Consider the following 25,206-nt stretch of genomic DNA (forward strand, 5'->3'; position numbering starts at 1 on the left):
TCTCCACAGCACACACCCGGGTATAGTAATGATGAAAGCGATCACCAGATCCCACGTGTGGTGGCCCAGTATCGACTCTGACTTATAGTCCTGTGTACGGCAATGCAGCGTATGTGCTCAGTTGAGCAATGCACCCAGAGAGGCACCACTAAGGTCGAGGATCCATGTCAACTATGTGGGCCAGTTTCTTGGTAAAATGTTCCTGGTGGTGGTGGATGCTTTTTCAAAATGGATTGAATGTGAAATAATGTCGGGAAGCATCGCCACTGCCACCATTGAAAGCCTGAGGGCTATGTTTGCCACCCACGGCCTGCCTGACATACTGGTCAGTGACAACGGGCCATGTTTCACCAGTGCCGAATTTAAAGAATTCATGGCCCGCAATGGGATCAAACATGTCACCTTGGCCCCGTTTAAACCAGCCTCCAATGGGCAGGCAGAGCGGGCAGTACAAACAATCAAACAGAGCCTTAAACGAGTCACAGAAGGCTCACTCCAAATCCGCCTGTCCTGAGTACTGCTCAGCTACCGCACGAGACTCCACTTGCTCACAGGGGTGCCCCCGGCTGAGCTACTTATGAAAGGGACACTTAAAACCAGACTCTCGCTGGTTCACCCCAACTTGCATGATCAGGTAGAGAGCAGGCGGCAGCAACAAAATGTAAACGATGGTCGCGCCACTGTGTCACGGGAAATTGATCTGAATGACCCTGTGTATGTGCTAAACTATGGACATGGTCCCAAGTGGATCACGGGCACGGTGATAGCTAAAGAATGGAGTAGGGTGTTTGTAGTCAAACTAGACAATGGACAAATTTGCAGAAAGCACCTGGACCAAACGAGGTTGCGGTTCACACACTGCCCTGAACAAGCCACAGCAGACACCACCTTTTTCGAGCCCACAACACACACCCAAAGCATCAACGACATCACCCCGGACCAGGAAATCGAACCCATCTCGCCCAACAGACCAGCAAGGCCAGGCTCACCCAGCGAGGGCACAGCCAACACACCAGAACAGACATTTGTACCGAGGTGGTCCACTAGGGAAAGAAAGGCTCCCGACCGCCTCACCTTGTAAATAGTTTTCACTTTGACTTTGAGGGGGAGTGATGTTGAGTATCTGTAAAGCATGCACTCCCATGTTCCGCCACCAGCATCCCTTGGAAGCACTGTATATAAGCCGGCCCCAAAGGCCTGTTCCTCACTCTGGAGTGTCTTAATAAAAACTGAGGTCATTGTTACTTTAACCTCCCTGTGTGCAGTCTCATCTGTGTTAGGAACACAACAGAAAAGGTGTGAGGATACTACTATTTCTTAAGTGTGACGGGAAAAGCTTATAATAGATGTCTAGTTTGGCTATCCATTCGACGGCCACCTGAGATGCCGAGTGTAGATCACAGAATCATAGAATAGTACAGCACAGAAGGAGGCCATCCGACCCATCGCGTCTACACCTGGCTCCTCCAAGGGAGCAGCCCAACTAGTCCTACTCCCCCACTCTCCAGGGTTTCTGCTGATCCTCCATAGAATCATAGACATTTACAGCACAGAAGGAGGTCATTTCTGCCCATCATGTCCGCGCTGGCCAACAAAGATCTATCCAGCCTAATCCCACTTTCCAGCTCTAGGTCCGTAGCCCTGTAGGTTCATCATCATAGGCAGTCCCTCGGAATGGAGGAAGACTTGCTTCCACTCTAAAAGTGAGTTCTTAGTGTTATGTTCAGAATAACTCCACAAGACTGTATGCTGTAAGCTCAAACTGGTGTGATCTTAGTCTCTTTAATCAAACTCCAGAGTAACCAATCAGTACGGCAGACAACCTTTTATACTTGCTTGCATGAGGTGTGCAGGTGACCCTTGGGTCTCCAACAGGTGCGCCTCCTGCTGGCAAGTCTTGCGCTATTATAATGTTTACATACATAACATCATTCCCCCTCCAAAAGTCTTAGATACAAGTTATTTACAAGTTGAGGCGATCCGGGGCTCTGCGTTCCCAGGTTGATCGCCTGAGTTGAAGTCCTGGTATGGATGAGTCGGTCGGATCACTGCTGCACTGCAATGTGGCTGGTCTGATCGGACTGTCGGGCATGGTGGGTTCATCCTCGTGATTGACCGCGAGGTCGATTGCTGGTTGGGTGTGTGTTGGTGGATCAATGATGGTAATGTCCTCTTCAAACTGATCTTGGTTGTCAGTGAATCGCAGTTTGTTCTGATCCAAGTGCTTTCTGCATGTTTGTCCATTCAGAAGTTTGACAACAAACACTCAATTCCCCTCCTTGGCTAAAACAATGCCAGCAACCCATTTGGGACCATGACCGTAATTAAGAACAAATACAGGGTCATTAACCTCAATGTCACACTATACAGCCGCGCGATCGTGGTACATGTTATGCCGGTGAAGCCGGGTTTCTACATGATCATTGAGATCCAGGTGGTCTAAGGAGAGCCTGGTTTTGAGTGCTCTCTTCATTAACAATTCTGCCGGGGGAACCCTGGTAAGTGAGTGTGGTCACGTCCGGTAGCTGAGCAGAATCCGGGATAACTGGGTCAGGAGGGAACTGTCCGTCACGCGGTGATAGTTTGGATTGCCCGTTCTGCTTGACTGTTGGATGCGGGCTTAAACGGCACAGACCTGACATGTTTGATGCCATTGCGGGTCATGAACTCATTGAATTCTGAGCTGGTGAAACATGGTCCATTGTTACTAACAAGGACATCGGGCAAACCATGGGTGGCGAACACGGCCCAGAGGCTTTCAATGGTGGCAGTGGATGTATATGATGACATTATTACACATTCAATCCATTTAGAGTAAGCGTCCACTGCTACTAGGAACTAGCAAAATCTACGTGGACCCTGGACCACAGTTTGGAGGGCCATGACCACAGACTCAGTGCAGCGTCCCTTGGTGCATTGCTCAACATTGGTGTTACATTGGTGTACGCATGACTCCAATTCCGAGTCAATGCCGGACCACCAAACGCGAGACCTGGCGATAGCCTTCATCATGACTATGCCTGGGTGGGTACTGTGTAGGTCACATATAAACGTTTCCCTGCCTATTTTTGGCAAAACCACGCAAGTCCCCCATCGAAGACAATCCGATTGGATGGACATTTCATCCTTGTGTCAGTAAAACGGCTTAATTTCGTCTTGCATTTCCCTGGGACCAGCTGACCAGCTCCCATTAAGGACGCAGTTTTTTACTAGTGATAGTACAGGGTCCTGTCTAGTCCAGGTCCTGATCTGGCGAGCTGTGACGGGTGACCCCTCACTCTCAAAAACATCCATTACAAGAAGCAAGTCTGCGGGGGTTGCACCATTTCCACCCAGGTGGTGGGAAAAGGTGGCCGACTGAGGGCATCAGCACAGTTTTCAGTGCCTGGTCTGTGGTGGATTACATAGTCATATGCAGATAATGTTAGTGACCATCTTTGGATGCGGGACAAAGCATTGGTGTTAATACCTTTCTGAAAACAGCGAAATGAGCAGTTTGTGGTTGGTTTCGAGCTCAAACCGAAGCCCAAATAGATATTGGTGCATTTTCTTAACCCCGTATACGCATGCTAATGCTTCTTTCTCAACCATACTGTAGGCTCTTTCAGCCTTAGATAAACTTCTGGATGTATATGTAACCGGTTGCAGTTTGCCTGACATATTGGCTTTCTGTAATACACAACCGACCCCGTACGAAGATGCATTACAAGCTAGTACTAAATGTTTACACGGGTCAGAGAATACAAGTTAACTTGTTAGAACATGGCAGGTCATACATTACAAGTAACTTGTAAGAACATGGCAGGTTTCTGGCCTTATCGAAGGCTGTCTCTTGAGATTTACTCCAAACCCTTATGTAGCAATAAATGCAAAGCTTCCAGCAAAGTGCTCAACCGGGTAGAAAGTTATCAAGATAGTTGAGGAGTCCCAGGAACGAACGCAGCTCCGTCACATTCTGTGGTCTGGGTGTATTCTTGATGGCCTCCATCTTAGAGTCCGTGGGTCTGATGCCGTCTGCCACAATCTTTCTCCCCAAAGATTCGACCTCTGGCGCCAGGAAAACATACTTGGAGTGTTTCAGCCTGTCGCACTCGGTCCAGTCACTTTAGAACCTCTTCCAGGCTGTGCAAGTGTTCGGTGGTGTCACGACCAGTGATTAGGATGTTGTCTTGAAACACAACGCTGCGCGGAACCGATTTCAGCAGAATCTCCATGTTCCTCTGGAAGATGGCAGCAGATGAGAGAATCCCAAAAGGGCATCTGTGGTATATGAACAGTCCTTTGTGCGTGTTGATGCACGTCAATCTTTTCGAAGGTTCAGCCAGCTCCTGTGTCATGTAAGCAGAGATTAGATCCAGCTTGGTGAACGACTTCCCCCCTGCTAACGTTGCAAACAGGTCCTCCGCTTTGGGTAGTGGGTACTGGTCCTGCAATGAGATTCGGTTGATTGTTACTTTGTAGCCTCCGCAGATTCTGACCGTGCCATCGCTTTTCAACACTAGAACAATTGGACTGGCCCACTCGTTGAACTCGACTGAAGTCTGTCCAGTTTGATCTCGATTTCCTCCCGCAGCATATATAGAAACATAGAAAATAGGTGCAGAAGTAGGCCATTCGGCCCATCAATCCTGCACCACCATTCAATAAGATCATGGCTGATCATTCAACTCAGTACCCCTTTCCTGCTTTCTCTCCATACCCTTTGATCCCTTTAGCCGTAAGGGCCATATCTAACTCCCTCTTGAATATATCCAATGAACTGGCATCAACAACTCTCTGCGGTAGGGAATTCCACAGGTTAACAACTCTCTGAGTGAAGAAGTTTCTCTTCATCTCAGTCCTAAATGGCTTACCCCTTATCCTTAGACTGTGTCCCCGGTTCTGGATTTCCCCAACATCGGGAACATTCTTCCTGCATCTAACCTGACCAGTCCCGTCAGAATTTTATATGTTTCTTTGAGATCCCCTCTCATCCTTCTAAACTCCAGTGAATACAGGCCCAGTCAATCCAGTCTCTCCTCATATGTCAGTCCTGTCATCCCGGGAATCAGTCTGGTGAACCTTCGCTGCATTTCCTCAATAGCAAGAATGTCCTTCCTCAGATTAGGAGACCAAAACTGAACACAATATTCCAGGTGAGGCCTCACCAAGGCCTTGTACAACTGCAGTAAGACCTCCCTGCTCCTATACCCAAATCCCCTAGCTATGAAAGCCAACATACCATTTGCCTTCTTCATCGCCTGCTGTACCTGCATGCCAACTTTCAATGACTGATGTACCATGACACCCAGGTCTCGATGCACCTCGATTTTCCTAATCTGCCACTATTCAGATAATATTCTGCCTTTGTGTTTTTGCCACCAAAGTGGATAACCTCACATTTAACCACATTATACTGCATCTGCCATGCATTTGCCCACTCAACTAACCTGTCCAATTCACCCTGCAGCCTCTTAGCGTCCTCATCACAGCTCACACCGCCACCCAGCTTAGTGTCATATGCAAACTTGGAGATATTACACTCAATTCCTTCATCTAAATCATTAATGTTTATTGTAAATAGCTGCGATCCCAGCACTGAGCCCTGCGGCACCCCACTAGTCACTGCCTGCCATTCTGAAAAGAACCTGTTTATCCCGACTCTTTGCTTCCTGTCTGCCAACCAGTTCTCTATCCACGTCAGTACATTACCCCCAATACCATCTGCTGTAATTTTGCACACCAATCTCTTGTGTGGGACCTTGTCAAAAGCCTTTTGAAAGTCCAAATACACCACATCCACTGGTTCTCCCCTGTCCACTCTACTAGTTACATCCTCAAAAAATTCTAGAAGATTTGTCAATGCATGATTTCCCTTTCATAAATCCATGCTGACTTGGACCGATCCTGTCACTGCTTTCCAAATGCGCTGCTATTTCATCTTTAATAATTGATTCCAACATTTTCCCCACTACTGATGTCAGGCTAACCGGTCTATAATTACCCATTTTCTCTCTCCCTCCTTTTTTAAGGATAGTGTTAAATCCAAGAAAGAAGCATATAAATTGGCTACACTCCAGTCCATAGGAACTGATCCAGAGTCGCTAGACTGTTGGAAAATGATCACCAGTGCATCCACTATTTCTAGGGCCACTTCCTTAAGTACCCTGGGATGCAGACTATCAGGCCCTGGGAATTTATCGGCCTTCAATCCCATCAATTTCCCCAACACAGTTTCACGCCTAATAAGGATTTCCTTCAGTTCCTCCTTCTCACTAGACCCTCGGTCCCCTAGTATTTCCGGAAGGTTATTTGTGTCTTCCTTCATGAAAATAGAACCAAAGTATTTGTTTAACTGGTCTGCCATTTCTTTGTTCCCCATTATAAATTCACCTGAATCTGACTGCAAGGGACCTACATTTGTCTTCACTAATCTTTTTCTCTTCACATATCTATAGAAGTTTATGCAGTCAGTTTTTATGTTTCCAGCAAGCTTCCTTTCATACTTTATTTTCCCCCTCCTAATTAAACCCTTTGTCCTCCTCTGCTGATTCTAAATTTCTCCCAGTCCTCAGGTTTGCTGCTTTTTCTGGCCAATTTATATGCCTCTTCCTTGGATTTAGCACTGTCCTTAATTTCCCTTGTTAGCCATGGTTGAGCCACATTCCCTGTTTTATTTTTACTCCAGCCAGGGATGTACAATTGTTGAAGTTCATCAATGTGATCTTTAAATGTTTGCCATTCCCTATCCACTGTCAACCCTTTAAGTATCATTCGCCAGTCTATTCTAGCCAATTCACGTCACATACCATCAAAGTTACCTTTCCTTAAGTTCAGGACCCTAGTCTCTGAATTAACTGTGTCACTCTCCATCTTAATAAAGAATTCTACCATATTATGGTCACTCTTCCCCAAGGGGCCTCGCACAACAAGACTGCTAATTAGTCCTTTCTCATTACACATCACCCAATCTAGGATGGCCAGCTCCCTAGTTGGTTCCTCGACATATTGGTCGAGAAAACCATCCCTAAAATCCTCCTCCACTGTGTTGCTACCAGTTTGGTTAGCCCAATCAATGTGTAGATTAAAGTCACCCATGATAACTGCTGTACCTTTATTACACGCATCCCTAATTTCTTGTTTGATGCTGCCCCCAACCTCACTGCTACTGTTTGGTAGTCTGTACACAACTCCCACTAGCGTTTTCTGCCCTTTGGTATTCCGCAGCTCCACCCATACAGATTCCACATCATCCAGGCTAATGTCCTTCCTTACTATTGCATTAATTTCCTCTTTAACCAGCAATGCTACCCCGCCTCCTTTTCCTTTCTGTCTATTCTTCCTAAATGTTGAATAGCCCTGGTCACCCTGGAGCCATGTCTCCGTGATGCCAATTATAGTGTATTCATTAATTGCTGCCTGTGCAGTTAATTCATCCACCTTATTATGAATACTCCTCGCAATGAGGCACAGAGCCTTCAGGCTTGTCTTTTTAAGACACTTTGCCACTTTAGAATTTTGCTGTACTGTGGCCCTTTTTTAGTTTTGCCTCGGGTTTCTCTGCCCTCCAATTTCACTTTTCTTGTTTCTATCTTTTGCTTCTGTCCCCATTCTACTTCCCTCTGTCTTCCTGCATAGGTTCCCATCCCCCTGCCATATTAGTTTAACCCCTCCCCACCAGCACTTGCAAACACTCCCCCTAGGACATTGGTTCTGGTCCTGCCCAGGTGCAGACCGTCTGGTTTGTACTGGTCCCACCTCCCCCAGAACTGGTTCCAATGTCCCAGGAATTTAAATCCCTCCCTTCTGCACCACTCCTCAAGCCATATATTCATCTGAGCTATCCTGCGATTCTTGCTCTGACTAGCATGTGGCACTGGTAGCAATCCCGAGATTACTATCTTTGAGGTCCTACTTTTTAATTTAACTCCTAACTACCTAAATTCAGCTTGTAGGACCTCATCCTGTTTTTTACCTATATCGTTGGTACCTATATGCACCACGACAACTGACTGTTCACCCTCCCCCTCCAAAATGTCCTGCAGTCGCTCCGAGACATCCTTGACCCTTACACCAGGGAGGCAACATACCATCCTGGAGTCTCGATTGCGGCCGCAAAACTGGAACTGCTCGGGCCTTGTGATGAACGTGCCGTGAATCAGGGACTAGATGGATCTGCACTTTGACGCCTGTGAAGTTGACGATGCCTGGCTCGAATAATGAAGGAAATTTGTTTAGCACTTGGGCGCACGAGGCATCATCCTCTGAAGACAGTGCTTTGATGTTGTCCCAGTTCCATCGGATCTTTCCTAGCCAGCTTCTGCCGAACAGCGTTGGGCCATCGCCTGGTACAATCCATAGTGATAAATCATGCAAAGCTCCATCGTACGATACCTTCACTGCTGCACTGCCAATGAATGGTATGAGCTATTTGGTGTAAGTGCGCAGCTTGGTGTGAATCGGGCTTAGTTTTGACCTTTGTGCCTTGTTACCCCACAGTTTCTCAAAGGTCTTCTGGCTCATATTGACTGACTCGCCCCCGTGTCCAAGTCCATGGAAACTGGAATGCCGTTTAATTTGACTTTCAACATTATCGGAGGACTTTTGGTGGTGAAGGTGTGCAGCCCATACACTTCCTCTTCAGCCTCGGGTTGAATTGCCTCTCTTATTCGTTCAGCGTGATCCGCGCTGGATCAGTCATCTTCTGCCGACTCTGCCATGTGGTGAGTCACAATGCTTTTGCACATTCGCTGGAGGTGCCCCATTGTTCCGCAGCCTTTGCACACGTAGTGCTTGAATCGACATTGATGGGCTCTATGATTAACCCCGCAGCGCCAACATGGTGTTAATGGATTCGCATTCACGCCCCACGGCAGACTCTGAGTCATCTTAGATCTGGCCTCTGCAGGCGTGTCTGCTCTGCCATGTACAGTCCTGCCTGCTCAAGATGTTATTTTATGCACAGTACTTGCCGGTGAGCTTCGATGCTGAGAAGATATCTGCTTAGTGTTATCGTTCGTGGACATGAAAGCCTGGGCTATCGTGATGGTCTTGCTCAGATCTAGGGATTCGGCAGACAGCAGTTTGCGAAGAATGACCTTGTGGCCGATTCCAAGCACAAAAAAGTCCCTCAACATTTCCCCCAAAAATCCAGCAAATTCGCATGGTCCCGCAAGGCATCTTATGTCGGCGACATAGCTTGCCACGTCCTCGCCCTCGGAGCGATGGTGCGTATAAAAGCGATACCTGGCCATTAAGATGCTCTCCTTCGGCTTGAGGTGTTCCCAAACCAGCCAGCATAACTCTGCATATATCTTGTTCGTTGGTTTTATCAGTGCTTGCAGATTTTTGATAAGACCATATATCGTGGACCCACAAACGGTGAGGAGAATCGCCCTGCGCTTGACCGCATTACTGTTTGTATCCAGCTCGTTGGCCACGAAGTACTGGTCAAGATGCTCAATGAAGGCTTCCCAATCATCACTCTCAACAAATCTCTCAAGAATATCAACGGCAGTCATAATGTCGTTTGAGTAGTTCGTTTGTCTTTGTGCGGCGACGGAGTAAGCATTGTGCTGGCGAACTATCAAAGCCTTCAGTTGGTGTGTTTGGCCAGATGAAAAGGTTCATGTAGAAGTCACCACAGTCTTTCTTTGTCTTCTTGATTAACCACTTTGCGAGTTTAACTGCATTCTCAACCTTTCCGTTGCTTTGTGGATATTCTGGTGAGCTTGTTACGTGATTGAATCCATACTCTGTGGCAAAGTTTGTGAAGTGTTGTGAGTTGAAGGGCGGTCCATTGTCGGATTGAACCTTGTCTGGAATACCATGGTTAAAGAAGTGTTTCTTGAGGTGTTTGGTGCAAATTGTCTATCCCGAAATAGTCCGAGTAGTAGTCCATTGTGCATAAATAATCTTTGCCATGGCGTGTAACTATGTCACAACCAATCTTTTCCCATGGTCTCTGAGGGAGGTTGTGACTTATCAATGGTTCTTTTGGTTGGCTCGATTGATAGGTGTTACATGTTTCACACTTTGAAACATAATCTTTTATGTCACTGTTCAGTCCTGGCCAGTAAACGGATTCTCTGGCACGTCGAAGAGTGCTCTCGATGCCAGTGTGAGCAGCATGAAGTCGCTGACCAATGTCGGATCTCAGAGATTTTGGTATGACACAGCGATAGCCTTTGAAGACTATGACATCCTGCGTTGTGAGTTTGCCATGAACTTTGAAGTATACATGCGTTTCAGGCAGGCATTCATTTGTGGTTTCTGGCCATCCCGTTGTGATTTGTTGTATGACCAGTTGTAGTGTGGAGTCGCTTGCAGTTGGGCGTTGTATGGTAGTCAGTCCTTGTTTGAAGAGTGGGAGAAAGTCCACCATGTGGATGCATTCCACTGCAATTTCTGTCGGTGATCTCTCCATGTTTTTGTGGTATTCACGCGAGAGGGTGTCTGCTAGGTACATTTTTTTTTCCTGATTGATACTTTATTTCAACGTCATATTGGTTGAGCCGAATGAGCAGATGTTGTAGTTGCTTGGGTGTTGCAGATAACAGCTTGCATCGTATTGCAACCAAAGGCTTATGGTCTGTCCATAGCGTGATCTTGCAACCATATACATATTGATGGTTTTGTTCCATTCCGGAGACTTGAGCAAGCAGCTACTTTTCGATTTGAGAGTATCAGGTTTCTGCTGGAATGAGTGCTCGGCTTACGTATGCAATTGGTTGTCCCTGTTGCAGAAGGACGAACCCAAGATGAGAAGCTCGCTCGAAGCATCTGCTTGACCTTCGGTTGTAAGTTTGTGGCCAAAGCACTTGAGCACCGGAGAATCTGTCATGCGTTGTTTGATAGCTTCAAACACTTTGTCTTGTTCTTCAGTCCATTTCCAGACCGTGTCTTTGTGAGTAAGCTATCACAGAGGCTCGCTGAAGTCTGAAAGATCGGGCAAGAATTTTGGGAGGTACTTTGTCATGCCAACAAATCGTTGTACACCTCGACATCCTGCGGTTTCTGCATTTCGTTGATGGCGACCACTTTGCTTGGGTTGACTTTGAGTCCATCACTGGACAATATGTGTCCCATGTATTTCACTTGGGAGCTCTTGTATTCGAACTTATCGAAGTTTAGTTTGAGGTGTGAAGTTTTTAGTCTCTGCATCTCTGCATGAATTTACGTAAGTTGCGTCATGATCGTGATTGGCCTCTTTAAGTGTCTCACCACGTCCAGTGATCACAATATCATCTGCAATCTTGTAGACTCCATCTAGGCCTTCTGGACTAGCTTCTGCTGGAAGATTTCCAGGGCAGGACTGATAACAAACGACATTCTATGATATTGATATCGTCGCTATGGAGTCTGAAAGGTCATGAGGTAGGAGGACTCTGTGTCTAGTCCACTAGCTAGGAGGTATAGGGAGCTGTCTTGAGAGAGAGGGTCTGTGAAGGAACATCACCTTAAGCTCCACATGGCTGTCTGAGATCTCCCAAATAAATAGAGTTAAGTTGAATGAAGATTGTTCAAGAGACTATAAAATACACAAAGTTACCGTTAAAAGATTCTACGAGTAATGTGTAAAATGTGACCCTCACCAATGAGTTGTTACTTGGCTTGCTGCTTGGGGCAGTTTAGGTGTACACTGTTTGAGATGTGAGGCTGGAACAGGTTAGCCTTCACAGTTAAATATCTGGCCAACACTTACCATCTGGGCTCACACAGACAAAATGAGGTCCCTTGGGTGTGAGGTGTAGGAGAGATGGCAGAGTCTGTAGAATGGTACTCCAATACCCCAAGAGAAGGGGAGAAAATTGGAGGGAAAAGGAAGGAAAGATACAAATGAATACACATTAATATAACTATGTTTCTTACTCACAGTGATCATCATGTGTGGGACAAGCAGCGACATTGAGACATTATTACATGGAATTAACCCACACAAAGATATTGTCATCATCCTATTGGACCTGTTCAAGTAAGTACCACGTCCTGGCTTTAGATTTGGCAATTATTCTCACTGACCAAAAGATGTCAGTACTGGAGAATCTTTTCATTTTTTGCCATGAATCCCAAGTTTGGGTACAGCACGGGGTTAGATACAGAGCAAAGCTCCCTCTACACTGTCCCATCAAACACTCCCAGGGCATGTACAGCACAGGTTAGATACAGAGTAAAGCTCCCTCTACACTGTCCCATCAAACACTCCCTGGGCAGGTACAGCACGGGTTAGATACAGAGTAACGCTCCCTCGAAACTATCCCATCAATCTCTCCCAGGGCCGGTACAGCACGGGTTAGATACAGAGTGAAGATTCCTCCACACTGTCCCGTCCAACACTCCCAGGGCAGGTACAGCATAGGCAGTCCCTCAGAATCGAGGAAGACTTGCTTCCACTCTAAAAATGAGCCCTGAGGTTGCTGAAAAGTCCAATACGAGAACCAAAGTGCCTGTCACAGGTGGGTCAGATAGTCGTTGAGGGAAAGGGTGGGTGGGACTGATTTGCCGCATGCCCTTTCTGCTGCCTGCGCTTGGTTTCTGCATGCTCTCGGCGATGAGACTCGAGCTGCTATGCGACCTCCCGGATGCACTTCCTCCACTTAGGCCGGTCTTTGGCCAGGGACTCCCAGGTGTCGGTGGGGATATTGCACTTTATCAGGGAGGCTTTGAGGGTGTCCTTGTAACGTTTCCGCTGGCCACCTTTGGCTCGCTTGCCGTGAAGGAATTCCGAGTAGAGCGCTTGCTTTGGGAGCCTCATGTCTGGCATGCGAACAATGTGGCCCGCCCAGCGGAGCTGATCTAGTGTGGTCAGTGCTTCAATGCTGGGGATGTTGGCCTGGTCGAGGACGCTAACGTTGGTACGTCTGTCCTCCCAGGGGATTTGTAGGATCTTGCGGAGACATCGTTGGTGGTACTTCTCCAGCGACTTGAGGTGTCGACTGTACAGGGCAGGTACAGCACATGTTAGATACAGAGTAAAGCTCCCTCTACACTGTCCCATCAAACACTGCCAGGACAGGTGTAGCATGAGTTTAGATACAGAGTAAAGCTCCCTCTACACTGTCCCATCAAACACTCCCAGGGCAGGTACAGCACGAGGTTAGATACAGAGTAAAGCTCCCTCTACACTGTCCCATCAAACACTCCCAGGACAGGTGCAGCATGAGGTTAGATACAGAGTAAAGCTCCCTCTACACTGTCCCATCAAACACTCCCAGGGCAGGTACAGCACGGGATTAGATACAGAGTAAAACTCCCTCTCCACTGTCCAATCAAACACTCCCAGGGCAGGTACAGCACGGGGTTAGATACAGTGTAAAGCTTCCTCTACACTGTCCCATGAAACACTCCCAGGGCAGGTACAGCACGGGGTTAGATACAGAATAAAGCTCCCTCCACACTGTCCCATCAAAGGGTACAAAGGAAGTTTACCAGGTGAGGTTGGAAAAGTTAGGACTCTGTTCTCCTCAGAACAGAGAAGTTGAGAGACGACCTAATGGAGATTTTCAAGATGATGAGGGCAACGACTATTCCCTGTGGTGAGTGGGTCAATAACCAGAGGTCCTAGATTTAAAATCATTGGCAAACGATCTCGAGGGGGAATGAGGAGAAATTTTTTCACTGAGTTGTCGGGATGGGAACGCTCCACTTTAAAAGGTGGTGGGAGCTGGTTCCATAAATCATTTTAAAAGGGAGTTGGACGGGAACTTGAGGATGAGGAACTGACAGGGTTACGGACAAAAGGCAGGGGAGTGGGGTTAATTGGATCACTCTTTCAAAGAGCCGGCTCAGGCACGAGGAGCTGAATGACCTCCTTCTGTGCAGTAAGTTTCTATGATGCTGATTATAATAAGCTGCACTGGCATACTTCCTTGTCATTTTTGGTTCTGATGCCAGCCCATAATAACCAAATTTATTGACTTCACGTTCACGACCTGACCTGGGGTTAGATGAAGGAGGGTGGGAGGAGGAGGCTCGTGTGGAGCATAATCCCCAGCATGGACCATTTGGGCCGAATGACCTGTTTCTGTGCTGTGGGCTAGATGTAATTCCATCACATGTTGGATTTTGAACTCATGAACCCCTGGGTTTGCTGGACCAGTACCATAACCGCTAGACCACTGCATCCTCCGTGGAGCATTCAGAAGCTGGCATTTTCACTGTTTCTGTGCCTTTTTACGTCAAATTGTGGCTCTGTGGCTTCCCTTGCAGTGCAGAAACCCTTGTTCCAATTAGCACTTTCTCCATTAGAGGAGCTGGCCTTTTGTCAGGCAAGTGGTGTGAACCCACAACCTCGCAGTCCTCCTCGAGTGTCTATGAATCGCTTTACTCATGAGGACCAGTGATGCCGTTGGGAGGGGTGAGGTGGGGAAGGCGGAGGGGGAAATGTTGCCTCTTGTCTTTCTCACAACGCTGCCCCTTCCTCTCTCTGATAGCCACACCTACTCTCCTGGGGCAGATTCGATGGATTACATGAAACACGTCCTGGTGGTCACCCTTCTGGCTCCGGAATACAACCACACCTCACAAAATGCCAGCAACACCACATCGGTAAGAAGCAAATCTCCCTGAACAGGCTCGGAGACACGATCAGGTCCATTTGGTGCATCCCAGTGCAGGTTGTTAAACCTTCAAATGGAATGTTGGCCTTTATTGCAAGGGGGATAGAGTATAAAAGCAGGGAAGTCCTGTTACAAGTATACAGGGCGTTGGTTAGACCACACCTGGAGTATTGCGTACAGTTCTGGTCTCCTTATTTAAGGAGGAATATTCTTGTATTGGAGGCTGTTCAGAGAAGGTTCACGAGGTTGAGATGAAGGGGTTGTCTTATGAAGAAAGGTTTAGCAGGTTGGGCGTGTACTCTTTGGAGTTTAGAAAAATGAGAGGTGATCTTATTGAAATGTATAAGATTCTGAGGGGGCTCGACAGGGTAGATGCTGAGAGGATGTTTCCCCTCTTGGGGAAATGGAACTAGGGGGCATAGTTTCAGTATAAGGGGTCGCCCATTTAAAATGGAGATGAGGAGGAATTTCTTCTCTCAGAGGATTGTGATTATTTGGAATTCTCTGCCCCAGAGAGCTGTGGAGGCTGGGTCATTGAATATATTTAAGGCGGAGATAGACAGATTTTTGAACGATAAGGGAGTGAAGGGTTATGGGGAGTGGGCAGGGAAGTGGAATTGAGGCCAAGATCAGATCAGGCATGATCTTATTGAATGGCGGAGCAGGCTCGAGGGGCCAAATGTCTTATTCCTGCTCCTATTTCTTATGTTCAAGAGAAGGAGCGACTGATGCCCATGTGTGATTTAAACTCAACAGCTAAAGATGATTGTTCCGCTTTATTTTCCCCTCCAATTTTCTATCTCCTCTTCTGAAGCTCACCCGAACCTCTCTGCCCTCCAGTGCTTTATTCAAGTGGCCATTACTCATATTTAAGCTTGGACAGTGAATGCCTGCAGGTGTTTAAACCATGGTCTCATGTATGTAACCTTCATGTAACAACACTGCAATACAGTATATACTTGAGAAATGCACACATTGACCACAGGGGGTGAACTTGTGGGTGACATTCCTCACCTGGTCATCCAGGTATATAAAGGGAGGTCCCACGCAGAGTCATGACTTCTTGGTACTGTGAATAAAGGTGCAGGTCACAGAGTGACCTTGTCCATAGAATGTGCCTCGTGTGGATTTGTGGTACTGTGTAAGGACTTTACAGTGGCGATGAGAAACGGGAATCAACGACCCACGAGAATGGCCACCGGTACCACAGAGGAACGGTACTGTGTTGGTGAGGACTGGGACGATTTCATTGAGAGGCTTCAGCAGAGCTTTGTCATGAAGGACTGGCTGGGATGCAGCGGCCGACAAGCGAAGGACTCATCTACTGACAGCTGTGGACCTAAGACTTACACGCTCATGAAAGACCTGCTAGCACCCGAGAAGCCGACGGACAAAACCTTTGAAGAGCTCAGCAAACTAATCGGTGAGCACCTCAAACCAGCGAGCAGCGTACACATGGCCCGACACAGATTTTATACCCACCGACGTCGGGAAGGACAGAGCATACCGGACTTCGTTGCGGACCTTCGGCGCTTGGCCAGCCTCTGTAAGTTCACAGACGCCTGCAGGGGGGAGATGCTAAGTGATTTCTTTATTGAGGGCATCAGTCATGCCGGGATTTTCAGAAAGTTAATTGAGACCAAGGACTTGACCTTGGAAGCGGCGGCGTTGCTGGCTCAGACTTTTATGGCGGGGGAGGAGGAAACCAAGATAATATACGCGCGCAACTCTGACTCCAACGTGGCAATGGATCAGGGGGTCAATATCATAAACGCGACTCAGAGCCCAGCAGGCAGGCAAGGGCAGTTCGACACACCCCAGGCAGCAATAGACCCAGAACAGGTTTTCAAAACAGACAATGGCAGGCTGAATGGACATTTACGCCATCCCAGTGGACAATGCGTTCTGGGATGGGGCCATTGACAACCACTAACAGGGTGCTTAAGAGCAGTCAAAGGGACAATCAGCGAGGAATGCCTTGCAACAGCTCTTTTGTTCACAACAATGGGAATCTCAGTTCATGCTGGAGGTGTGGGGGCAGACATGCTGCCAGGACTTGCAGGTTTCAACAGTTCGCCTGCAGAAATTGTAACCTCACTGGTCATTTAGCTAGAATGTGCAGGAAGCCTGCGACCAGGCTAATTTATGAGGCGAATGGACCTGAAGAGGGGTCTGCGAGACAGGATGATGCGTGGGGCAAATCAATGGACGCTGAAGTTCAGTGGGTTCATGTAGCAAACATTCACAGCTCATATACCAAAACGCCACCTCTGATGATGAAGTTCCTATGAAACAGCATCCCTGTACGTATGGAGCTGGACATGGGGGCCAGCCAGTCACTCATGAGCGTTCAACAATTCGAAAAGCTATGGCCACTCAAAGCCAGCTGACCCAAACTAGAACGCATTGAGACTCAACTACAGACATACACCAAAGAAATCATTCCAGTGCTAGGTAGTGCAAGGTTGGCTGTCACACACAATGGATCAGTGAACCGGTTGCCGCTCTGGATTGTCCCGGGCAATGGTCCTGCACTGTTGGGGAGGAGCTGGTTAGCTGAGATGAACTGGAAATGGGGGGATGTGCACGCCATGTCATCTGTGGAGCGAAGTTCATATTCACAGGTCCTACAGCAATTTGAGTCGCTATTCCAACCTGGTGTCAGGACGTTCAAAGGTACCAAAGTAGTGATTCGCATCACCCCGGATGCCAGACCAGTGCACCACAAAGCCAGAGCTGTGCCGTATGTGATGCGGGAGAAAATTGAAAGCGAATTGGACCGTTTGCTGAGAGAGGGCATCATCTTGCCCGTTGAATTCAGCGACTGGGTGAGCCCCATTGTTCCCGTCCTAAAAGCGGATGGCTCGGTCAGGATTTGTGGCGACTACAAGGCCACTATCAACCGGGTATCCCTACAAGACCAATACCCGCTTCCGAGAGCGGAGGATCTTATTGCCACGCTGTCAGGCAGCAAGCTGTTCACCAAGTTGGACCTCACTTCAGCTTACATGACCCAAGAACTGGCCAATGAATCCAAACTACTGACCACAATCACCACGCACAAGGGACTGTTAGTTTACAACAGGTGCCCGTTTGGCATTCGATCAGCGGCTGCGATCTTTCAAAGAAACATGGAAAGCCTGCTCAAATCCATTCCTGGAACGATCGTATTCCAGGACAACATCCTCATCACGGGTCGGGACATAGAGGAATACCTCCACAACCTGGAAAAGGTGCTACGCCGACTGGACCGGGTAGGCCTGCGACTCAAGAAACTTAAGTGTGTGTTTTTGGCTCCTGAAGTCGAGTTTCTGGGCAGGAGGGTTGCTGCAGACGGGATTCGGCCTACCGAATCCAAAACAGAGGCGATTCGACGAGCGCCCAGGCCCTGTAACACATCGGAGTTGCGTTCATTTCTGAGACTCTTGAACTATTTCGGGAACTTTCTGCCGAACTTAAGCACATTGTTGGAGCCGCGACAAGTGCTCCTGCGTAAGGGTTGCAATTGGTTTTAGGGAGACTGTCAAGAACGGGCTTTCAATCGGGCGCATAACTTACTCTGTTCAAATAGATTGTTGACCCTGTACAACCCCTGTAAGAAATTGGTTCTGACATGTGATGCATCGTCCTATGGGGTTGGATGCGTGTTGCAGCAGGGTAATGCTGAGGGGCAACTCCAACCTGTGGCTTATACCTCCAGATCGCTCTCTCAAACAGAACGTGGATATGGGATGGTTGAGAAGGAAGCACTCGCATGTGTCTATGGGGTGAAAAAGACGCACCAGTACCTTTTTGGCAGGAGGTTCGAATTAGAAACGGACCATAAGCCGTTAACATCCCTGTTGTCAGTCAGCGAGGCTGTCAATGCCAATGCGTCAGCTCGCATACAGAGATGGGCTCTCACACTGGCCGCGTATGACTACGCTGACGCGCTCAGCAGGCTTCAACTGGCCACCACTGAGGGGGCAGCGGAGCAAAGCGCTGAGATGGTCATGGCCATTGATGCCTTTGACAGCGCAGGCTCCCCCATCACAGCCCGCCAGATCAAAATCTGGACAAACAGATCCCCTTCTATCCCTGATTAAGAAATGTGTCCTGACTGGGGATTGGACGCCGCACACGGAGCATGCCCTGAGGAGGTCAGACCGTTTCACAGGCGGATGGATGAGCTCTCCATCCAAGCCGACTACCTACTATGGGGCAGCCAGGTAGTCACGCCCCAGAGGGGCAGGGAAGCTTTCATCAGGGAACTCCACAGCGAGCACCCAGGCATCGTGCTGATGAAGGCCATTGCCCGGTCACACGTTTGGTGCCCGGGAATTGATTCAGACCTGGAACACAGGTGCACGAAGTGTGCTCAGCTGGGAAATGCCCCTAGGGAGGCCCCACTCAGGCCATGGTCACGCATTCACATAGACTACGCGGGCTCGTTCATGGGGAAAATGTTTCTCATCGTGGTTGATGCATACTCGAAATGGATCGAGTGCATCATTTTGAATTCGTGCACGACATCCACCACTGTGAAGAGTCTACGTGCGGTCTTTGCGACCCATGGTTTGCCGGACATCCTTGTTAGCAATAATGGCTCATGTTTCACTAGCTACGAATTCCGGGAATTCATGTCGGGTAATGGCATTAACCATGTCAGGACAGCACCGTTTAAGCCGGCCTCCAATGGCCAGGCGGAATGTGCGGTCCAAATCATAAAACAAGGTATGCTCAGGATTCAAGGACCCTCCCTTCAATGCCGCCTATCGCGCCTCCTGCTGGCCTATAGATCCCGACCGCACTCGCTCACGGGGGTCCCGCCCGCGGAGCTCCTTATGAAACGTACACTCAAAACTCGGCTGTCCCTCATTCATCCTGTCTTGTCCAACATTGTTGAAGGCAAGCGCCAGTCCCAAAATGAGTACCATGACCGTAATTCAAGGGGGAGATATATAGAAATTGGTGACCCCGTATTTGTTCTCAATTACGCTTTGGGGCCCAAATGGGTTGAAGGTACTGTAATAGACAAAGAGGGGAATAGGGTCATCGTGGTTCAACTTAACAATGGGCAGATATGCCGCAAGCATCTGGACCAAGTAAAAAAAAGGTTCAGCATGGACTCTGAGGAACCTGAGGAAGATCATGAGATGGTATTCACACCACTGCCAGTGAACGAGCAACAAGAACAATCAGCAGCATGCACAGTCCCTACGGTCAGCCCGGACAGGCCGGAATCCCCACAGGGGACAGACACGCAACAGCCAGATCCCCAACTGCGGCGCTCCACGAGGGAGCGCAGACCACCCGAGAGACTTAACCTGTGATCCCAATAAGACGTTGGGTGGGGGAGGTGATGTCATGTATGTAACCTTCATGTAACAACTCTGCAGTACTGTATATACTTGAGAAATGCACACATTGACCACAGGGGGTGAACTTGTGGGAGACACTCCTCACCTGGTCATCCAGGTATATAAAGGGAGGTCCCACGCAGGGTCATCACTTCTTGGTCCTGTGAATAAAGGTTCGGGTCACAGAGTGACCTTGTCCTTAGAATGTGTCTCGTGTGGGTTTGTGGTATTGTGTAAGGACTTTACACATGGAACCATAGAATTTATAGGGCCGTTGGAGGCCAATCAGCCCATCGTGCCTGTGCTGGTGATAGGCCTTCAACTGTAGCTGCCGCCTCTCATCCCATTTCCTTGCCCTTTCCCCGTATCCTTTTATATTCTTTTTCAAATACTTATCCAAACCTTCTTTAAATAGTTATAGCCACAACCTCAATGCTCTGTGTTCCAGTAAGCTTTTATGTGAGGAAGATTCTTCCAACTCCCTCCCCACCTTTATTCTTCTACGGATAATCTAGGTCGACACTCCGGCGCAGTACTAAGGGAGTGCTGCACTGTCTCAGGTGGAGGCTAAAGCAAGTTCCCCCATTTTCCCATTCAGGTGGGTGCAAAAGATCATGTGGCTCTATTTGAGGAGGACCAGGGACGTTCTCACGAGTGGTTTGATCGAAATTTTCAAGATATTAAGGGGAACTGATGGGATAGACAGAGCAAAACTATTTCCACTGGTTGGTGGGGTCTAGGACTAAGCATGACCTAAAGCCAGGACTTTCAGCAGTGAAGTTGGGAAACACTTCTACACACAAAGGGAGGTAGATAGCACAGATTTAAGGTGATTGGCAAAAGAACCAGAGGCGACATGAGGGAAAACCTTTTTATGCAACGAGTGGTGAGGATTTGGAATGCATGGCCTGATGGAGTGATGGATACAGATTCAATAGCAGCCTTCCAAGGGAATTGGATAAATACTTGAATGAGAAAAAATTGCAGGGAATGGGGTAAGAGGAGGAGTGGGATTGGATTTTACTTTGAAAGAGCTGGCGCAGCCTCGATGGACTGAATGGTCTCCTTCTGTGCTGTACTATTCTATGATTATATGATTCTCCTGGTATCTTGGCCAACATTCCTCCCTCAACCTAAAACGGACGATCTAGTCATTAATCACATCACTGTTTGTAGGAGCTTGCTGTGCGTAAATTAGCTGCCGTGCCATGGCAACATCATCCGAAAACACAGAGTCAGGTTCCACGTGTACGCTGACGACACCGAGCTCCACCTCTCCATCACTTCCCTCGACCCCTCCATGGTCTCTAAATTGTCACATTGCTTGTCCGACATCCATGAGCAGAAATTTTCTCCAATTAAATATTGGGAAGACCGAAGCCATTGTTTTCGCTTCCCACCACAAACTTCGTTTACTAGCTACCGACTCCATCCCTCTTCCCAGCATCTGTCTGAGGCTGAACCCGACTGTTCGCACCCTAGGTGTCATATTTGACCCTGAAATGAGCTTCCGGCCACATATCCGCGGCATAACTAAAACCATCTATTTCCACCACCATAACATTGCCCGCATCCGCCCCTGCCTCAGCTCATCTGCTGAAACTCTCACCCATGCCTTTGTTACTTGTAGACTTGACTACTCCAATGCACTCCCATATTCTAACCTATGTAAACTTGAGGTCATCCAAAACTCGGCAGCCCGTGTCCTAACTCGCACCAAGTCCTACTCACCCATCACCCCCTGTGCTCGCTGACCTACATTGGCTCCCGGTTAATCAATGCCTCAATTTCAAAATTCTGGGTCAATTGTTAATTTTAAATCGGAGATTGATAGCTTTATGTGAACCAAAGATATTAAGGAATATGGGGCAAAGGTGGGTATATGGAGTTCGGTCGCAGAACAGCCATGATCTCATTGAATGGCGGAACAGACTCGAGGGTCTGACTGGCCTCCTCCTGTTCCTATGTAACATTTAGAATAGTTATGAAGAAGGACAAGGAGCAATCTAGAATTAAAATACTTATGTGGAGAGCTAATTTCAGAGCATTGAGGAGGGGTCTGGCCTGGGTATATTGGAGTCAAAGACTGACAGGCAAAAACGTAATGGAGCACTGGGCGGCCTTTAAAGAGGAGATGGTTCGGGTACAGTCGAGGTACATTCCCACAAGGGGGAAAGGGAGGGCAATCAAAGCCAGAGCTCCCTGGATGGCGAAGGAGTTAGAGAAGCAGAAAATGGGGACGTATGACAGATATCAGCTCGATAATACAAGGGAGAATCAGGCTGAATATAAAAAGTACAGAGGAGAAGTGAAAAAGGAAGTAAGAGGAGCAAAAAGTATGAGAATAGATTGATGGCTAACATATAAAGAGGAATCCAAAGGTCTTCTACAGGCATGTTAACATTGTGGGCCGCCCTGACCTGTGTGAGAACACCACCGCAGGTTGGGGCTATAGATAGATCTGGAGCGTCGAGCCCTGGAACATTGTGGGCGGAGGTGCGGCAAATGAGGGTACAGGGCCCAGAAGAGCCGAGGGCACAGGGGCAGCACGGGCCAGCCCACACTGCGATATGTGTGCGCACTAGGTCCGTGCAGCAGAGCAGGTCTCCAGTCGTCCTGGTTAACCCTTGCCACTGGACCATGACCTAGCTCTGTCAAGCTCGTGTGGTGGCTGATGTGCAACGGTCACCCCACGTTAAAAAAATCCACGCACAGGTATCTTCCACCCCCTTAATTGGAGTTCAGGACTGGAACATCAGGTCTTCATTGAAACATCTGTGAACTCTTGTGGAAGCAAGTCCTCCTCGCTCGAGGGACCGCCGATGATGATGATTACAACAGTGACTAGACTTCCAAACTACTTCATTGGCCGTAAAGCGCTTTGGGGGATGTGAAAGGCGCTCTAGAAATGCTAGTTCTTCCTTGCTCTTCTCTTCTCAACCCTTAGCCTCGGCCATTTACCTGGGTTTCTCAATACAGAGTCCTTGTGGGTTAAATTAGATTTGGGCTTCAATTGGAAAGAAAATTGGGTGGGGTGTAAAAGCGTCTGCCGGTTCACTGCCCACGAACAATCTCACTCCCCCTTGTTCGACTTGTTGGACAGTTTTCTGCGAGTGCGGGCGGGCCTGCGGGTTTTCCCCAGGACTCTCTTCAACTGGAAATGTGCTGCTGTGTGTTGGTCGGGAGCAGAATCTTCAATGGCTTGCTCACAACACGTTTAAGCAAGATCTTACGGCACCAGTTGAGTTGGGAGTTGGAGTGCTACCCGGCCTTGTCCAGAGCTTCGAATCGGTTCGTGAGAGTTTTACACTGCTGGTTGAACCCATATGGCCTGTTCTATGGGTGGTCGTCAATAGCAGCAACCCTATTACGGGTCTGGATTCTGGTGTCTCTCAGTTCTGGTGGTTGTTCCTGGCAGGGTTGAGTGTACATGGGCTGTGGGAGAAGATTATATGGGTGGGTAGAGTCAGTGGTAGGGGAGAGTGTACATGGGCTGTGAATGAAGCTGGTATGATATGTTACACTCCCTGTTGCAATGCTGTGTGTCTGGTGTTAATGTTCAGACTGTGAGTTGTTAAACACTCTGGAATCACTGGGATCTCCTGTGAGCTGTGAAGTTAAAAGCTGAACTTGAATGTGTTTCAGCAGTACAATGACTTTGTGCGGGGTTATCAGGACGCCGTTCTGCTCTTCGGTGCCATCCTCGAACAATTTCTCTCCAGGAATCAGATCCCAACACGAGCCGACTTCAGTCAAAACTTTCGAAATATCACGTTCCCAGGTAACAATAGACACTGACAGACTGTCATACGGGCTCAGAGAGAACCGGCAGGGGGTGGAGGGAAGAAGGGAATAGAGAGAGGGGAATGGAGGGAGTGAATAGAAAGAGGGCAAAGGAGAGAGGGAGCATGTAGGGGAATGGAGGGAGAGAGCATGTAAGCGCAGGAGGGGAAAGTTTGCCACATTATAACAGTGACCACACTTCAAAAATACTTCATTGGCTGTAAAGCGCTTTAGGACGTCCTGAGGTTGTGAAAGGCGCTATATAAATGCAAGTCTTCCTTTCTCTTGAAGCCGGGGCAAGAACAAAAGGAAAAGAGGGAGCAGGCAGTGTGACAGAATGTTTGGGGATGGGGGGGGGGGGGCGGGGTGCAGGGGATAAGGACAGTGAAAATAAATATGCAGAAAGTGAGATGCGTGAGCCAGGAGGTGAGGAGGGTAAATGGAGAACGTTGTGACCTCGTAAATGTATTAAATCTTACTCTGGCTTGATTACAGGAGCCCTTGGCCCAGTACACCTGGATAATTTTGGGGACCGAGACATTAACCTGACTGTTCTGTACACCTCGACCAGCACAACGAAGGTAAGTTCTTTACCTGGATGGAGTTGGACATCCCATGGGTGATGCATCACCATGGAAACAAATAACAATATTCATAATTCTTTTATTTGAAAAAATGTATTTCCATGTCATCGTTACTTCACTCCTCCCCCATCACACACACACCAGGCCCCTCCCCATCACACACACACCAGGCCCCTCCCCCATCACACACACACCAGGCCCCTCCCCATCACACAAACCAGGCCCCTCCCTGTCACACATCAGGCCCCTTCGTGTCACACACCGGGCCCCGTCCCCGTCACACACGGTTGATAGAATGATACAGCACAGAAGGAGGCCATTCAGCCCATTGGGCCTGTGTTGTCTCTCTGAAAGAGCTATCCAATTAGTCCCACGCCCCTGCAGTTTTTTCCTTTTCAAGTATTTATCCAATTCCCTTTTGAAAGACACTATTGAATTCCCTTTCAGGCAATGCATTCCAAATCATAACAACTTACTGAGTTAAAACAAATTCTCTTGGCTACCGACCCGTCTGCCACTGGAAAAAGTTTCTCCCTATCTACTCTACCAAACCCTTCATAATTTTGAACACCTCTATTAAATCTCTGCTCAACATTCTCTGCTCTAACAAAGGAACCATTCAGGAGAAAGCCATTCAGCCTCTTGAGCCTTTTCCGCCATTCAATTCGATCATGGCCAATCCACCCGCCTTGGTTCCGTAACCCTTAATGGCCTCGCCTCACAAAATTCCATCCCTCATCCTTGATACCATTTTAATAAAACTTCTCCCCAAGGCCTTCACATCCTTCTTAAAGTGCGGTGCCCTGTAATGGACACAATACTTCAGCTGAGGCCTGACCAGTAAATTACAAAGATTTAGCATAACTTCCTTGCTATTATACTCTAAGCCTATATTTATAAAGCCCAGGATCTCTTCTGCTTTTTCAATTTGTCCTGCCACCGTCAAAGATTTGAGTATGTGAT

General features: G+C 48.1%; 1 protein-coding gene across 1 annotated transcript in view; it reads left to right on the forward strand.

The window, feature by feature from the left end:
• The window catches only part of LOC139230264 (guanylyl cyclase C-like), a gene marked incomplete at its 5' end in the record, with an annotated part of 252,495 nt that overhangs the window by 127,107 nt on the left and 100,182 nt on the right, over positions 1-25,206 (forward strand). Inside the window, 4 exons of the mRNA XM_070862094.1 lie at positions 11,857-11,953; positions 14,412-14,526; positions 23,522-23,657; positions 24,155-24,240. Coding sequence (XP_070718195.1) covers positions 11,857-11,953; positions 14,412-14,526; positions 23,522-23,657; positions 24,155-24,240 — 434 coding nt within the window. The remainder of the gene's footprint in view (positions 1-11,856; positions 11,954-14,411; positions 14,527-23,521; positions 23,658-24,154; positions 24,241-25,206) is intronic.

The sequence above is a fragment of the Pristiophorus japonicus genome, chromosome 19, assembly GCF_044704955.1.
Source record: "Pristiophorus japonicus isolate sPriJap1 chromosome 19, sPriJap1.hap1, whole genome shotgun sequence".
In the NCBI taxonomy this organism is placed as follows: Eukaryota; Metazoa; Chordata; class Chondrichthyes; family Pristiophoridae; genus Pristiophorus; species Pristiophorus japonicus.